Source organism: Serpula lacrymans, assembly GCF_000218685.1.
Source record: "Serpula lacrymans var. lacrymans S7.9 unplaced genomic scaffold SERLAscaffold_5, whole genome shotgun sequence".
NCBI lineage: Eukaryota > Fungi > Basidiomycota > Agaricomycetes > Boletales > Serpulaceae > Serpula > Serpula lacrymans.
In genome coordinates, this window is record NW_006763294.1 from 2131098 (window position 1) to 2148850 (window position 17753).

General features: G+C 44.0%; 3 protein-coding genes across 3 annotated transcripts; 2 read left to right on the forward strand and 1 right to left on the reverse strand.

Moving 5' to 3' along the window:
• Positions 1–5069: 5069 nt before the first annotated feature.
• On the reverse strand, positions 5070–6687 carry SERLADRAFT_464090 (uncharacterized protein; the record flags this gene model as incomplete). Its single annotated transcript, XM_007316837.1, has 5 exons — positions 5070–5268; positions 5356–5802; positions 5861–6117; positions 6206–6335; positions 6389–6687. 2 exons carry the CDS (start codon positions 5588–5590, stop codon positions 5144–5146), a joined length of 360 nt encoding a protein of 119 aa, XP_007316899.1.
• Positions 6688–7812: 1125 nt separating this feature from the next.
• Positions 7813–8172, forward strand: SERLADRAFT_385764 (uncharacterized protein; the record flags this gene model as incomplete). Its single annotated transcript, XM_007316838.1, has 2 exons — positions 7813–8091; positions 8150–8172. A coding segment is annotated over one exon (227 nt), but the record flags the coding sequence as incomplete, so codon positions are not given.
• A 356-nt stretch (positions 8173–8528) lies between these two features.
• SERLADRAFT_464104 (uncharacterized protein) lies at positions 8529–10594 on the forward strand (the record flags this gene model as incomplete). Its single annotated transcript, XM_007316839.1, has 5 exons — positions 8529–9059; positions 9112–9195; positions 9256–9285; positions 9344–9621; positions 9686–10594. The coding sequence occupies 5 exons, from the start codon at positions 8702–8704 to the stop codon at positions 9911–9913; spliced, it is 978 nt and encodes a 325-aa protein (XP_007316901.1).
• Between the last annotated feature and the right edge of the window lie 7159 nt (positions 10595–17753).

Genomic DNA, 17753 nt, shown 5'->3' on the forward strand with positions numbered 1-17753 from the left:
GCTCCCCAATTTGTAAATAGATTTAAAAATTTGTTACCGGAAATATGTACTTGTATGAAAACTTGTAACTGTGATATTTATAATACTACCGCTGCACCAGTGTCTCCTTCAAAGTGTGGCCCCAGCGAGACAAACACTAGGGTGCTTGATTGTGGTAAAAATAAAATAGAAAAACATGTTTCTTTTGATACTTCCTCTTTTTTGGAGCCACCCTTTCCCGGAATCCCAAGGCATGTGTTGATGCGCACATATTTATTCCAAAAAGAGATCCGCTTAGATGTTGGTGTGGAGGGACGCAGAGAACGAGTCACCGCCGAAGCTACCCAACTAGGGAAGATTAATTTAATATTGGGCTGGACCTGGCTATTTAAACACAATCCTGAGATCGACTGGCAGACAGGGGTTGTCACATTGTCACGTTGCCCTCAGGAGTGTGTGAATTTGGGTAAACTGAATCACATCCGTCACAATGAGCATCTTGAAGAAATAAATGCTAGTCACATCTATGAGCTCAAATCTCTAGAAAAGATTGATGATGACGATGACGAGGTAAAACCTGAGGAAGAGGTTAAGAGGCTGGTACCTCCCGAGTACCATGACTTCTGGAAAGTCTTTTCAAAACATAAATCAGAGCGCTTCCCAGAGGCTAAGCCTTGGGACCATGCTATAGACTTGAAGGACACTTTCAAACCGAGGGACATATGATACCACTCTCTGCTCCAGAAAGAGATGAGGTTTCTAGCTTCATAGATGAGCAGCTTAGGAAGGGTTACATCAGACCTTCCAAAAGCCCTATGACGTCCCCAGTGTTCTTCATTCCCAAAAAGGATGGAAAGAAGCGTATGATTATGGACTATTGTTACATGAATGAGCACACGGTTAAAAATGTTTATCCGCTGCCTTTGATCAGTCAGCTAGTAGACAAATTGGCTGGTGCCAAGATCTTGACAAAGATGGATCTCAGATGGGGGTACAATAATGTACAAATCAAAGAAGCAGATGCTTGGAAGGCCGTGTTCACGTGCCACCGAGGATCCTTTGAACCCCTTGTTATGTTCTTTGGGTTGACCAACTCACCGGCAACCTTCCAGAGCATGATGAACGAGATTTTTGCGGATATGGAAAACTGTGTCGTCATTTACATTGACAATTTGTTGATATTTACGAAGTCGGATGATGAGGCTGAGCATGACAGGATTGTGCAAGAAGTCCTTCGACTCTTACAGGAACGGGACTTATTCGTCAAACCCAAAAAATGTAATTTTAAGGTGAAGGAAGTAGACTTCCTTGGTATGATCATAGGCCAGAATGGAATCAGGATGGATCCTGAGAAAGTTCAAGCTATATTGGACTGGCCAGAACCTACTCACGTCAAAGGAGTTAGGGCCTTCCTTGGCTTAGGAAATTTCTACCGAAGGTTTATTGAAAACTTCGCAAAAATCACGAGACCGTTGAACAATCTCACTAAAAAAGACATTGTTTGGCACTGGGGCGCCAAAGAACAAGAAGCTTTTGATAAGCTTAAGCAGGTGTTTAGGACAGCGCCCATATTAGCATTTCCAGAATTAGACAAAGAGTTCCAGTTGGAAACCGACTCTTCTGATTTTGCTACTGGGGCTGTTCTATCCATTAAATGCCCTGATGATCTTTGGAGGCCTTGTGCCTATTTATCACATAGTTTGTTGCCTACGGAGCGCAACTATCAAATTTACGACAAAGAGATGCTGGCCATCATTAGAGCCTTAGAGCACTGGCGACACTACTTAGAAGGTGCTAGACACCAATTTGAAATTTGGACCGATCATAAGAATCTGGAATATTTTATGACGGCCCAAGACTTGAACCAAAGACAGGCTCGCTACACAGTGTACTTGTCAAGGTTTGATTATAAATTAATTCATAAGCCTAGAAGCTCTATAGGGAAAGCGGACACTTTGTCCAGAAGAGAGGATCATGCCAACGGTATCGAAGATGACAACAAAGGTGTTACCCTGATAGACCAATCAAGGGTTGCCAATGTTGGAATCGGGCAGGATTCCGATCTTCTGGAAGTTTTCAAGAAAGACATCTCCTCAGAAAAGAAGGCGCGCCTTGACAGCAATGAAAACTATTTATGGGAAGACGGGCTCTTTCATTTTAAAAACAAATCTATGTGCCTGAGTCCGCAAGGATCAAGGCAATAGATAGACATCACAACACTCCAGTGGCTGGGCACCCTGGGTGGCAACAAACAATGGAGTTGATCTCCAGAAACTATATGTGGCCTGGCATGGTCAAAGACATACAGGAATACGTAAAATCCTGTCTGAGATGCGCCATGGCTAAAAATTCTCATCAACCGCCGGCCGGTAAACTTATGCCAAATCCAATACCAGCTGGTCCCTGGCAGGATATATCGGTTGATTTCACAACGGATCTGCCCGAGTCAAATGGGTATGATTCAGTAATGGTGGTAGTAGATCACTTCTCCAAAGAAGTGGTATTTATACCCACCAACAAAACCATTACTGCTGCTGGTACGGCAGATTTATTTAAAGGTTTCATATGGTCCATCCATGGATTACCAAAGACGGTTATTTCCGATAGAGGGCCACAATTCGCTAGCGAATTTACAAAAGAATTATGCCGGATGCTGGGCATCAAACCTAAATTATCAACGGTGTTCCATTCGCAGACTGATGGACAAACGGAGAGACTCAACCAGGAGTTGAAACAATACCTCCGTATATTTATTAATGACAGGCAGACAGATTGGGCCAAGTGGCTAAAGATAGCCCAGTTCTCATACAATATCAAACAGTCGTCGGCTACAGGAAAGGCACCATTTGAGGTTACTAGATTGTACCTCCCCAGAATGGGTGTAGAACCTAGCAAAAGCAAGAACGAGGCTGCTGGGAACATGGCCAAAGACATGAAGTTTGTCTTAGACAAAACACGCAAGGCGCTATTCAAAACTGCAGAGCAGATGAAAGACAGGGCAGAGCATAGACGCTCTAAGGCCCCTGACTACAAGGTCGGCGACCTGGTTTGGTTAGATACCGACCACTTAAAGTTAAAAGATCGGCAGTCTAGAAAACTGACCAAAAAATGGATTGGCCCTTACCGGATTAAGGAAGTCAAACCCAACGCAGTGGAGCTGGAACTCCCAAAACAAATGAGGGTAGTACCCACGGTCAATATTAGCCGTGTGAAACCCTACAAAGGACCGCTGCCGGGACAGCGCGTAGACCGGCCCGGTCCGGTGGTAGTCACCCAGGAAGGTGAAGAAGAGTTCGTAGTTGAACGGGTGGTGGATGCACGCTTGAAGCATGGCAAATTAGAGTTCCTAGTCCTATGGAAAGGCTATGGAGACGAGGACAGAACGTGGGAACCAGAAGCCCACCTGGATAACTCCCGTGACGCTGTTCACAAATTTTATTCTAAGAATCCCTCAGCTCCTAGGAAGCTTAGAGGCATGGATTCAAAACTTTTGTAATTCTCTTTTTCAAACTATGCCCGAAAATTTAACTACCACCGCCGGTATTTGGTCTCGCCTCGAAGTCGAGCCTTAGAAGGGGGGTAGTGTTACGATAACACAATTTTCGGACCTTTCCTCCATTTTCATTCTCCGTTTTAACCTTGTATACTTTAGCTTTCACACATGGTGCCACGCGGCACTTCCCCTTTTGTTCAAACTCCTCTTTCTTGTGCCGCATTGCTTTCTTCTTATTTTTAGATACAACTCTCTCACACAGTGGAGCTGGTCATGCGGGCTAGGCCCCATGACATCATCAGCCACTGACTTTATCAACTGTACAGTACATAAGTACAAACATTCTGTATTAGTATATATACCCCAATATGTGAGGCAACGATAAACTATAACAAAAACAAAACCTGTCTCCTTCTGCACTTGCAGGGAGTAAAGGGTTCGATGAGCTTGAGGTTGACAGATGCTAGTATGTATAGCAAGTAGAGGACTTTGAGAGGTAAGCTTCAAAGGTTTTCGTTGAGGAGTAAAGCGGGTAAATTCAGTAATAGAAAACTAAGGAGCCATACATGAATAGGTAAGGCTTTATATAGTGAACTGTTTGTTCCTCAGACCGAAAGGAGAATATATGAAAAGTGGTCTGAGGAATCAATCGACCAATAAGAAAAAGGGAGAGTAACTATTGTACGACTTTTAACTTGATTAATCAGCAGGTGAGAGACTTGTACTAATAATAGAGGATTGTCACGTGTGTTCAGGAACCGTATCCTCATAATGAGGTACGATCCTGAATAAGGCGTTATTAGTATAACCAGGCTTTACTGAGGCTTGGAGCTGGTTGGCGAGATGCCTACTACCAGTCCTTACTCCGTGTGCTGGCTGGCTGGGAGCAATACCCAGTCTCTGATCTGTGATATAAAATGGTAGCAATGGTTAAGAAAGCCTGTGAGGGCTATGAGAAGTAAAACGGCAAAGGATACCTCTAGCCCTAGAGCCAGAGGTGTAACGGGAAAAGCGTTCGAGAACCAAGACATAGCGAAGATAAGAAAATAATGAAATGGTCCTTACACAATAGATCAAGGAGACTCCTCAGCGAGTCCTCCTGTTGTATACCAACAAACTCTCTGCAGCTTAAGGGGTAACCACTCCCTCATCATCACTACCTTTATAGTGTGTTCTTGTGTGCGCCAGAGTAACTAACTCTTGGTTGTAACAGCTATAGAAACAACTGAGGTATTTCTATACTAAGCCCCCTACTACTTATAGTCGGAGGTGCTACTCGCTATAGTATAATGACTCCTAGGAGTACAATGGTGACTCCATGGAGTGGTGGCTGTGCTCCATGGAGAACAATGGCTGCTTCGGCAGAGACCGGGTTTATCCGGTTTTGTCATGTACTACCTCAGACTCTTCTATGAGATCTGAGGTGAGACTCACTTATTTCCCCCCTTTTGAATACCTATCTGATCCCTAGTATAGACATCTTATCTTATTAGGTACTTACTTTGAATATAGCTCAGACTCTTCTACAAGACCTAAGACACCTTATTGTATTAAATCAAACCCAAACAACTTGGTATACTATGGTGTGGTGTTTTATTTTCTTATATGGTTTGTAGGGATAGCATGCTCAGAATGTCAGTACTGTTGCCACTTTTGCATGCATTTTATTATCTAAGACTTTGCAGCGGGCCGTACCACCCTTTTGGTGGTAGGCTGTACACGTCTATTCCGCTGGAAATTTGTCTGGTATCTGATAAATAATAAGAGGGCATGGCTTGGTACGTGTCGGGTTGGATCTAGGAGAGCATGTAACGAGAGGGGAGGTTGTTAGCCCCCATCACAATCACAATGCGAAGAGAGGAAAGTGTTGGGGGAGGACTTACCGTGGATGTGCATCCAGCCGATTTGGAGCTGCAAGGCTTCGTTGATCTGGATGTCGTCTGCTCCCTCCCGCAAGCCGGTCTGGATAGCCCGATGGAGCACCGCGCGGAATTTTGCTGTGATATTTGTGGGGCATGAAAAAAAGTGCATGGAAGTCGAGCAGAGATTAGAATGCAAGTCGAAGTCAGCCATATACAAAGCATGACAATATCCATTTTCCAGGGAGAAGTATTCCATTAGTCGGTAAATATTCACAGAACTACGCCATCATGAGATAGCACACTAACTTATGGTGAATGGGTGATAACTTAGCTTGACAGCACTGTTTCAGGGAGATACATTAGCCCCCGATAAATCACGCTGTCCACCCCTGCCATGATAAAGTGCTAAACAGTAAAGCGTCAGTAGAGAGCTTCTCAATTCCACGATGTGCTGGTTAAGGCTAAAACCTAGTACGTGCATCAAAGTTTTAGGGTGTGTGGAATTGATAGGTTGAACAAATCTTACCCTGTTCAAACTTGACTTCAAATCTGGAATGCTGTTGATACAGGCTATACGTTTATGCGAGGCTACGCTGATGAATCAAAACGCGTCATGATCCCAGCTAGCGGCACAAGCACAGGTACACCAAGCTGACGTCTCGGCGTATTGCGACAATTGCTTTCGTCCATTGACAGCTGACATTGCTGACACTGGAGTAGGATATTTCCATGCGCAATGAACGGTAGGGGAGTAACCGAAGTGAAATACACGTTGCTTGGGCCCTAAGGAGATGACCACGAACCGTCATCAGTGATAGTGTCCATCATGATAATGAGAATCTTCCCCTGATTTGGAAGGAGAGATACTTACGATTGTGACTCATGCGATGTGAGGGTGAAGGGCAAAATATTCCCTACATTAACCGTGATTTGACACGTCCGAGTCATACCTTCCCGCAGACCCCTGACTGGCTACGATGCTATTTGTTCACTGAGGGCCTCTGTAAACGAATCAGTGTTCTATGACTATAAGTTGATGTAATGAATGCTCGACTATTTCAGTCCATCGAGTTGATTGAGATGTCTGATGATGGTGACGTTATACGAGGGATTTGCTCTGATATGTATACCAGGCCACTTGTTCAAAAGCTGTGTGCCGCTCCATTGATTTACAGGTGACCGGTGAAAAGTTCAAGGTTATTTTTTTGGTAGCACGACCCAAGCACTACTCGGTTGATAATTTATCTTCTGGGTTTGAAGTGCACTGGCCATTGAAAGCGAGTATTCAGACTGTCATTCAAGCATGGACCCCAGGAGAATGATTGGTGTAGGGTGTACTGGATTACTTGCACCGAGTCCGAACAGGATGTTCAAGTTGCCCATATGTAGACATCGTGAACATTCTCACGGCAATTTACTGGACGTTTATGGGTGCTTATGGGCGCTTATGTACGAGACATGTGTAGTACACGAGCTTGTTAGAAGTTTGATTTGATAGACTGTCATATCATAGCATTGCCAGCGCCATTGAAGACGGTCAGACCCTCTGGAACTTGAAACACCCTCAGCCCTTACAGCCCTCACCAGCTACAGATTAAAGATGGGTTCAGGTCGTTTTTCTCTTATTCTCCATAACATCTACTCGACTCTTTTTCGACCACACATGCCTTATCCAAACGACATTTTTGGCATATTCCAGGAGGGCGTCATCGGGCCTATGGGACCTGAGTCATGGGAGCGGCAGCTTTGCGTAGACGATAGGTCCACAAATTGTTATATCGACCACATCGTGTTTTGTAAATGCAAAGACGACAAGAAACACGAATTCTTGTTGATTTCCGTTTGCTACCCGGACCCAAACATCACGGCCAAGGCACTTGTGGTCGTCGACCGTTCACCCTCCGCTCCGTCACCCAACTCGTCTGTTCATACCCCTCTAGGCTCTGCCATTGTGTCACCGTCAGTCTCCGATACTCCTGCCCATGATCGTATTGTCATCACCAAAGAAGACGATAAAACGGAGTTGACTAAACCGTATAAACCATACAGGGAGCTCTGTACCCTTACATTCTCCGAGTCTTGTCCCTCCAATATCACCGGAAATTATTTATCGCCTTCTGTTCGGCAGCTATGCATCCTGTTGAAAGTCATCAACAAACACGCCCCGCTCTACAATCTTTATGAGCACCAGTGCTACTGGTTTGCCAATACTGTGTTCGACATGTTGAAGAAACTATTTCCAAATGCAGAGGAGAAGTGTACTTCACACGACATACGCGGCAACTATCACGGGTTGAAATTCGACCATCGTAACAGTATAGAGACGATAACTGAAGAATATGACAGGTCATGGATCGAGGCATGTAACAGGGTGAGGGAGGAACGGATAAAACAAGAAGAAACTCGACGTAAAGTAAGTAAAATCTCGCTGCTGTTTTTTGCTGTCTATTAATCATTTTTTTAACTTGTCAAAAGCATGTTGAAGATGGGATGAAGATAGGTGAAGAAAACGGGATAAAGATAGGTGAAGAACGCGGGATAAAGATAGGTGAAGAACACGGTCGTGCGGAACGAGAGCAACTCAAGGCTGAAATGGAACAACTCAAGGCTGAAATGGAACAACAGAAGGCTGACAGTGCCCGACGCGAGGCTGAAAAACAGGCTGAATTGGACCAACTCAAAGCGAGAATGCATGAAGACGAAAACCGTCAGTCTGACAACGCGGCAGTCGCAGCCTGAAGAAGAGATGGAAAGTTTGTTCGTGAGTCCATTTGAGCATTACTACTTTCAAAACTAACAAGGATCTGTATGACAGTCCTAGCCAGGACGACAGCAAAGCTGTCAAACATGCAATATCTTTCCTATTATCTATTTTCACGGAGCAGAGCGTCTATTACTCGTCATCCATGTCTATGTATATTCTAGTACACTGTTTCAGGGGTAAGTACCATGCCGGGCGTCTACTGTAGTTATTTCATCGTGACGGTTCGGCGGTTCCAAAGCGGATAGTTTGGTGCGATAGTGCCACTGTACTCAGACTCTCATGCTGCTATGTTGTAATGATCCCCAGATAGTTGCCAAATGATTATGGAGAATGTCGCTGCGAATGATGATGAAGAAGTCTATAAGCATGATTCCGACAGCCTCACCGTGGTCCGCAATAACCGTTTCCCGAGTCCTGTGGAAGATCTTGCGACTCTTTTCTTCCATCCTCGTGAGCATCGTAGGCTTCGCTGCCAAAAATTCCATGGAATATATCGTAAATGCATTCTATGACAAGGCCCATATGATGCCTCGTGATCTCCATCCGAACATACACCGTGATCATCCAGTACTTGTGATCTCTTTTTACCTGCCAGCTATATAAATGGAGGTGGAAGGAGCGGCAGCGTTCTCGAGGGTCTCTCATCTGCTCTCTTCTGAAATGCTCAACGTCGCCCTTTTTCTTCTGGGCTTGGTGTTCAGCAGCGACGTGCTCGCGTCCTCTTCTTCGTCCGGATCAGCGCCCAACATTGTCGATGTCGGCTATGCGAGCTATCTGGGAAACCAGTCGTATCCCAACACGGTAGCCTACCTGGGCATTCCCTATGCCGAGCCTCCCCTGGCCGAATTACGATGGCGCGCACCGCTGCCTCTGAACACGACTCGCATCTCCCAAGAATCAAACAGACAGGTCATCAATGCCACCACGTACCCCATGTTCTGTGTCCAAGGTTCCATCGGAGGTATGTCCTGACGCGCCGCGTTCCCGTGTGTGTGGTTCTTGACCGGTGGCAGGTGGGGATCACGGAGGAGCTGGCTCGGAAGATTGTCTCAAAGTGAATATCTACGCACCTGCTGGAGCAAAGGAAGGAGATAACCGTGCGTGCGTCCTTGCCGTTCGCTTCGTCTCCGATGCTTAATCCAGAGGGCATACCGTAGTGCCTGTCCTGTTTTATATACATGGTGGAGGTACGTTGTATTGCTCGCATCGATGAGGCAGGTTTAATGATGTATACATTGAACTAAGGCTATGTCTACGGAAACCCACGCAATTGGCCATTTGACCCCTGGATCAACCAGAGTCCAAACATTGTCATCGTGTCCGTCTACTACCGCCTCGACTCCTTCGGCTTCCTGTCCCACCCCGACTTCGTGGACGCCTCCATAGGCGACTTCAACGGCCAGAGTGCTGGAGGGAGTTCTGTGGAACTGCACATGGTGGCTCATGAAGACGAAGGATTGTTCTCTGGTGCCATCGCACAGAGCGTGTTTAGGGGACCCGTGTCCACCCCCAAAGAACAACTGGTAAGCTGACAGCGCTCTTCCAAAAACAGTACACAGGAATCCTCATTGAGCATGCGAATATTAGCCCCTTTTTGATTTCTATTCCTCCTATGCAGGCTGTGGGGACGGGACAACCGCAGCGCAGATGACCTGTTTGAGGAATGTGAGCCAAGAGAGTCATAGATACTCTTGCACATATGGGCATATCAACATCTATGAATGCAATTCACACCACTATTTGATTGCTATCAATGGAGTCTCATCAAGCCCTTCAAGATCTTGGCCAAACCCTTTTTGCATCGTACACATATGACAATTTTGACGTCGATCTCAAAACCAGAGCTTCCACTATTGAACTTTCTACAGACAGTCTGAAGCACCTCACGTCTGGCCTGTTATTTCCGCTGCAACATGGGGTTTCTCAGGTCGACCTCAAGTGCTCACATGCCCTTTGGAAATAGTGGCACCTTAACCCACAGCTTCGTACCAAAGACCTTCCACCCAAGAAAACATTCAAAGATTTACTAACCCTCCATTCACAACCAACAGACATAGCTGGACTTAGCCCACGACAACAGTTCATCGCATGGAAGTTCCTGAGCGACCTCTTGTACTTCGGAGCATTGTATTTTTCAGGTTTCAAATCTCAGCTTGAAAAACCTTCTGTTATAGAACAAATTCCTCTCATCAAAACACCTGTCATTGCTGCCCGAGTAATGGATGTGAATAACTCAACCATTTCAGGTAACGTCCATGCTGTATCCGAGCATGTAGTCCTATTCCATGGGGATTTGGGCATAGGAGAGCGGCTGCAGGCCATTTAGGAGCAAAGGGCAATTGAGGAGACACCCTAGAACTGTTTTCAACACCTCATTTTTGTACCAGGTCTCTTCCATCTTCAAATGACTTGTGCTGATGCATTATGGCGCACATTCCTGCAATCGGCAACAGCAAGACAAGATGAAATGAGCTTGATGCACAATGTGTCCAAGTTGCGACCTAGAGAGACAGGTATATATGGCAGTAAGCCAGGGTTTAGGCGTATACATCAGCTGGTCAATCACGCTGGAATATGCCACCATCTTGATTGCTGGAGAGTTGAGGTGAAGACTCATAATTCAGCTCATTCTACTCTTGCCCTATTTGCGGCTTCAGCACCATTGTTTGATGAACTCAAGGCTATAGCTGCCTATCTAGCCAAGGCTTGTATTGCCAATCACAAGCTCACCTGACTATGCCAGCATCCTCCAGCATTTTGAGACCAATAATATGAAAATGGGCTACTACTCAATAAATACTTGCTACTCTATGATGAACTGTTGTATGCAATGAACAAGGGGGACATTGCACGCGTTGAAACATGCATTGTGTATTGGATACCCATTTTTAGGGCGACGGGAAAGCACAAGTACACTATGCATATGACCAATTTTTTGGTGGCTGTTCATTTTTCATACCTGATGGTTTAAAGTAAGTGCAGCGGTTTTCTTTGATTGATGCAAGCTAAAGCTATCCCTGTCATGTCCATACTAGAAGACAGAACTCCAGCAGTTCTGAAGGAGTTATGCTCCGGACCCAGAACCCCAGAACTGTCGGTATACTCAGGATTACGTTCCCCGGACCCAAAACCCTCAAACCATTGGTATGCTCGGGATTACTTTCCTCGTGGTCTGCCAATAGGCATAACTCTACGCTCCATTCCCACATGGTACTCCGGTTGACCGCTCCAATACTCCTGCACCAGACTTCTAGTCTGCCACACATTTCTCCTCGCACGTTCTAGTATTCCTCATGGACTCTGTAGTTAGATCTTATGATACACTCCTTGCGCATACATTCTTGCTAAATAATTGTCTGCATGGAACTCTGTACCTACATTATGAGTTACTCCTTACAAGCTCCTGCTCCCCCAACAGTATATAAGCTGTAACTCCTGTACTCCATTGCTTTCTTACCAGTCCTTTTTTAAGTCCTTTCCAATCCTTCTCTGAAGTATCTTTACTCTGCTCCCTTTCTTCCTCTACTTTTCCTCCGTCCACTTCCAACTTCCAACAAGTTAGGGACCAAGGTCTGTGGAAGGGTCTAGCACACAAGCTAAGCCAATTCCCCATCTTGTCCTCTGTACTCTGTTACTCCGTCCTTATACTTTGCAGCTCTGTTACTCCAAAGAGGCCATGGTTCTGACAATCCCAGACAAGCAGTTTGGTACCATACACTTGTTAACCCTACAGGAAAGCCAGGTAAATTCCGTGGTGTTGACTGGTGTATAGAATTATTCAACTTGTTCATCAAGGCTCAGATTTTACAATTTATCTTGTCTCACTTGATGAGCTCTCACCCATAGGTCATTAATGGAGGTGATGATCCCAATAGAACAGTGTCGAAGATGAGAACTGTTGTTAGAAAAAAACACACACAAAAACAAACTAACACACAATCCTCCCAGATTCCACGGAACTTGTGTATGGGCTTTGCATCCTAGAACAGTGGAGTGGTCTGGTTGTTCGTTGGGTGGTATGTATGACGATCTTTCAAAGTAAAACCCAGAGATGTATGGGTGTGGGTTTTGAGGAGGAGGGATAGTTGGATGATAAAAGATAGGGGCTTTGTGATGAGTATGAACAAGCACTACCTTGCTGATTGTAGCACAAGGTAGGTTTGAAAACAACAAGATGACAAGGTGACGAGGTTCCCAGTGATAGCAGGTTCCTGACGCACAAACTGTAGTGCTCAGAAAAACTCTAATCAAAAGGGATGGCAGTGACTTTCAAAAATAACAAGTGATGATGACAGCAGATAGCAGTGGTAGCAGTGAGAAGTATTGTGACCACACTGGATCACAAGTAGTAGTGAGTAGTGAACTTGAGATTAGAGAAGAAGTCTGGATTCGAGTTCTTGTTGTTTTTACAAGGTAAAATACAGGGGTTTATATAGTAAAAGAAAAGTAGGCTATGCACAGTATAGCTGTGCAAAAAGAATGAGAAAGAACATGAAGGAAGGAATGTACACTGACAAATCCTGCGTAGGTAGCACAGGATAAGATTGTCAAAAAAAGGAAAAGAAAGGGATAGAACAATGAATGCTGTGAGTAATGTCACAGGTTTGTACAGCCATAAAGTAAAGTCCAATAGCAAAAAGAGAGCAGGAAAATCATGATGTCATAGGAAGATGCAGTAAAAAAAGGGCAAGGCAAAACACTATCAGTATCAACACAGTTCCTTTATTGTCAGTCAGGCATTCTAAAAAAATATGTGTCCATAAAAATGATTCAAAAATCAAAAATAATTGCACTGCAAATGAATGTTCTGCTGAAAAAAAAGAAACTGGAGCCACCAGTCCACCACCTAGTCCAAATCCAACAGTTCCATGGCCTTACCAATGGACTGGTTGTGTTGGACCACCTGGTCAAACAAGGGAGGGAGAGGAGTAGTCCCAATTTGGAACAAGTGAGTCCCAGGCAGTGTGTGGTAGGTGTAGCTGTAGTGAAGACGATGGACAAAAGATAAGTGTACCCAAGTGAATGGAACAGCGATGAACATGGGCGACACAAGGGGATGAACCTTCTCCAGCTCAAAAACTACCCACCCACGCTCTAACCAGGCAAGATGAGCAACCGATGTTTTGATAGTATATGATAGTAGATCGACGTCATAAAGATGGACCTGTTGCCCTATTTGAACCGGCCACCGGGGCTTTGCTGATATCAGCAGTGGCACATGGTAGTTATCACAACACAATGGGATCCGCACCTGTGTACAGTGATTCTGGACCTTCTGGGCATGCAACCAATCAGTATGCTGTCCAAGTACGCCTTGGTAGCTTAGTTGGTAAAGCACCAGACCATGAAAGCTGGAGTCCCAGGTTCAAGCCCTGGCCAATGCATGTTTTCTCATACTATAAACAAATGTCATAATTTGTCAGTAGTCGACGGATCGGCAACGGAAGCGGATAGGAAGTGGTGACATCAGAAATGGTGGGGGAGCAAAGAAGACGAGGAGGAGGAGGCTGGAGGTGATGAGGAGGTGAACTAAAATGGGAATCCAGAAACGACCATTGGGTGAGAATAAAAACGAGAGTAAGGGACCCATGGTGGGGCTAGGCAAAGGAAGGGAAGTGAAGGAAACAACAAAAGCGAGGGCGCAATGCAATGTGTAGCCAGTGGCGACGTGGAAATTTGCCGAAATGCTGAAATGCGGAAAGTACCGAATGGAAAAGCAAAGGTGAGCGTGACTGGATTGCCTAATAGAGGTGGTGCTGATCAGCCACAAGATTGAAAAAGGCAATATTAATTACTATTCCATGTGCCACTGTGCCTGTGTGGCGCAAAGGCGAGTCTTTTTGAATATTCGCTTTGTTATTGACACCTGTTCATGCTACTAATCAACTTTGGTGCATGACACCGAATCGGTTGAAGTTGGCAGTGTGGGAGTCCTAGTGGCTATGCTAGCTTGAGTGTTCAATTGATGTCAACATGTACAAAGAAAGCAAAGAAGAAGATGAGACTAATATTGATATTAACACAAATAACAGTTTCAGTGATTGCGAAATGCAATACTCAAAAGAATATCTGTTTTTCAAATGAACTTATTATTGTTGGATATACATGGCCTGAAGTGTAACTAGATTCACTCTGTTGGTTTTACATTAATAGTTAATTTCTATCATATCAAATATTGATTCTACATACAGACAAGACTTACTTACAAGTATTCCTACACTGAGTTTTTGGATTCTCAACTATGGAAATCACCTTCCTTTTTAGTATTAAAACTTTGGAATCTTCCATAGATATTTTATGCTCGTTTTAGCTCTTTGACACCTCAGTCTTTTTGTTGCTAAACTGAGGTGAGTATTTACAGTAGACATCATTTTCCATTACTGACAAAATACCTAGACTTATCCTATTAGTGAAGAGAATAAGTCTAATACACTCAAGCAAACATAGATTATTTCACCAAATTTTGGCTTAGTCCCTTCTCATGCTTGGCAGTGAACAACTGTGACCTGCTATTGTGATGTCCACATTTCTCAAGCTCACAAAATTGTTAATAAGTTGAGCTTACATACACAGCTGGTCACGAGTCTAGGCTTGTCCCCCAGCCAAATCACTGGGCTTAATTTTGGTTTTTAGCCAAAATTGCCTTTGAGCAAGCCCAGTGAACAGCTGGGACCACTTGTTGCCATTTTGTGAGGACGCAAAAATCCTCACCAAAGATGAGGTGGGGACTTCATAGGGACTCAAAAGCTATAAAAAATATGTCCCCAAGTTAGTATACAAAAAGCAATTTTGTAACTAGTAGAACACATTATGTACAGGAAATTTTGGGGTTTTTTGCAAACTTCACCAGAAACTCTTGGTGAGAGCGACGACAGCCTCAGCTCAAAATGTTTGAAAAAAAAAAGTCTATTAACAAAATGTAATCTGCTGGTTCCAAAAATGCTTTTATGTATACTAAGTTTTTCACCCTTTTTTTTGACCTCCCAGTCCCTACAACAAAATCCCCACCTCATCTTTGGTGAGAAATTCATCCTCCTCACAAAACAGCAACAAGTGATCCCAGCCTGCTCAAAAAGCACCAAAATTCATATCGGCAAATATGATAAGCGCAAGCTAGCCGAGCAAGTTGGGGACAAGCCTAGTGCAGCAGTCACAAAACTGAAGCAGACTGAGCAGAGAGGATGTATTGTGAGTCTTCTATAAGCAGACCATCAATCTGAAAAGGAGATGTTCCAGAAAAGAAGATCTGCCACGGTTGGCGAAGGTGCAACTGTTGTTCAGGCCTTTAGTCTTGAGCTGTTGGCGATAACAGTTTTTTGATGTACTTTACCTTAGTTATACAATCACATGCTGAAATTTTTGATGTGGAACTGTGATAAGATCAAGAGATTAAGCTCCTATTGAGAGAATCTACTCTCTTAAAGAAACATGGCAGATAGTGCTCATTGCCTTGGTCGTACAATCTCAGTCTTTAATTTTTCCAGTATTCCACCATTCCCTCAGACACCATTATCAACCCCTATCAGCTTAGCTCGTAGCCACTCCGAGTCTCAATCATTGCCCCTATTCTTTCAATCAACTTCCCACCCATTCTTTTACCCATATATACATCCAGCAATCCAAAGACTTGCTCTCGTAGAGTTGAGCTCTATCAATGGAGAACATAAGTGTTATAATGTTCTCCTTCAATTTCCCTGGCCTGGTAGCTTCAATGTACTTGTAAGGACCATTTATTATTTTCTTATCTCCTCACTCTATGTCTTGGTTCTTGAACACTTTTCCTGTTACACCTCTGGCTCTAGGGCTAGAGGTATCTTTTGCGATCCTTCTTCTCATAGCCCTCACAGGCTTTCTTAATCATTGTTACCACTTTGTATCACAGATCAGAGACTGGGTATCGCTCCCAGCCAGCCAGCACAATAGGTAAGGACTGGTGGTAGACATCTCACCAACCAGCTCCAAGCCCCATCAATGCATGGATATACTAATAGACACTTTAGCCAGGATTGTACCTCATCATGAGGATACGGTTCCTGGACATGCGTGACAACACTTATTGTTAGTACACTTTCTTACCTGCTGATTAATCTTCAAAGTCGTACAATAGTTGTCCCTTTTTTTCTTATTGGTTGATTCTCCCCTCAGACCACTTTCCTTTTACTCCCATATCCTCTATCTGCTATATCCACTAGCATCTGTCGATCTTCAAGGCTCATTGTACCTTTTACTCCCTGCAAGTGCAGTTGGAGACAGGTATTGTTTTTTTTATAGTTTATCGTTGTCTCACAGTACTCTTCGCCATCAAGGAAATTGTTATGTGTCTGCTTGATACCATTGGTTTGTGTCAGCTCTTCAAAAATCTCTTGAGTTTTCTGGAGACAGTATCACATATTTTTTGCATGTCCAGGATCTCGATAGAGAGCTTGTAACTGTGATCCTATTGGTATTGTATGAAACTGTTGACAGGGTGTCTTGATTTTTCCTCCACTTGCTTGAAGCTTGACTTGGTTGTATCTTGATTCCCTGCATAATAGACATTTATTGAGGTCTGCAAATGGTCCTGTGTATGCAATACATGTATCAATATACATGTCATGGGGCTATAGATTCAACACATGTGAGTTCTGCTATCCTATTTTTGACTTGCCATAGCATGGGCAGGCCAATATCTGGAAAATGTTTTTGAATCACATGGCAAATGTCTGTATAGCTTTTCTCAGAAGAGTTACTGAGGGCCAAATAAAGTTCAACGGCAAGCTTGAGATCAGGATCTTCTATAGATAGCATGGCCTGAGGTGGGTTTTGAAGGTGGTAGAGTGTATTGTCATCAAAACCAGAATGAGGATTGTCAAGAAATGCAGCTTGGAGGAGATTGATGAACTGCATAGCAAGTTTGAGGTTGTCAAGGACAGCACTAACAGTAAGTTGTTGCAAAAGCTGCTCTTTGTGTGATATATGTGGTTGTTTGGGTTTGTTTAGCCCTGGTGATCCTGAGCCTGGTTTATGATTTGGGTGGCCAAGTGGTTTGGATCTGTCACAATTATAATTTACATTTTTTACAATAAAGTAGTAAGCAGACATAGCTCTAAGTCAACCATATTCACATTGCCTTAGTGATGAAGATCATGTTGATTTTGACTAGATCCTAGCTGAGGCTGCCGACTCGATGATGAAACTGGATTAAAGGTATTAGGCCATATTTTTTGAACAGTGACGTACTGTTGATAGGAATAAAAGCCTTTTTGTAGGATTTCTGTGGATTCTCTACAAGAAAGGCAATGTCGACTGTTACAATACACAATTTTGGGATCTTTAAATTTTATTCTCCACCTTAACTTTCTTTTGTAGTTTTCACACACTGTGCTATGCGGCACTTTCCATTCTGTTCACACTCCACTTTCTTGTGCTACACTGTTTTTCTTTACTCTTCAGTACAAGTCTCTCATGCAGGGGAGCTGGTCACACGGGCTGCGCCCTATGACATCATCAAGCCACTGCCTTCATCAACTGTATAGCACACATGTACAAATAGTCTGTAGATGTATATAAACCCCAATAGATCAAGGAGAATCTCCTTAACTGGTATTTTCTCCCACTCCACTTAAGTCCTTTCCCACAATTCATGAATCCCATTTTCATATCCTAAAAGCCTCTT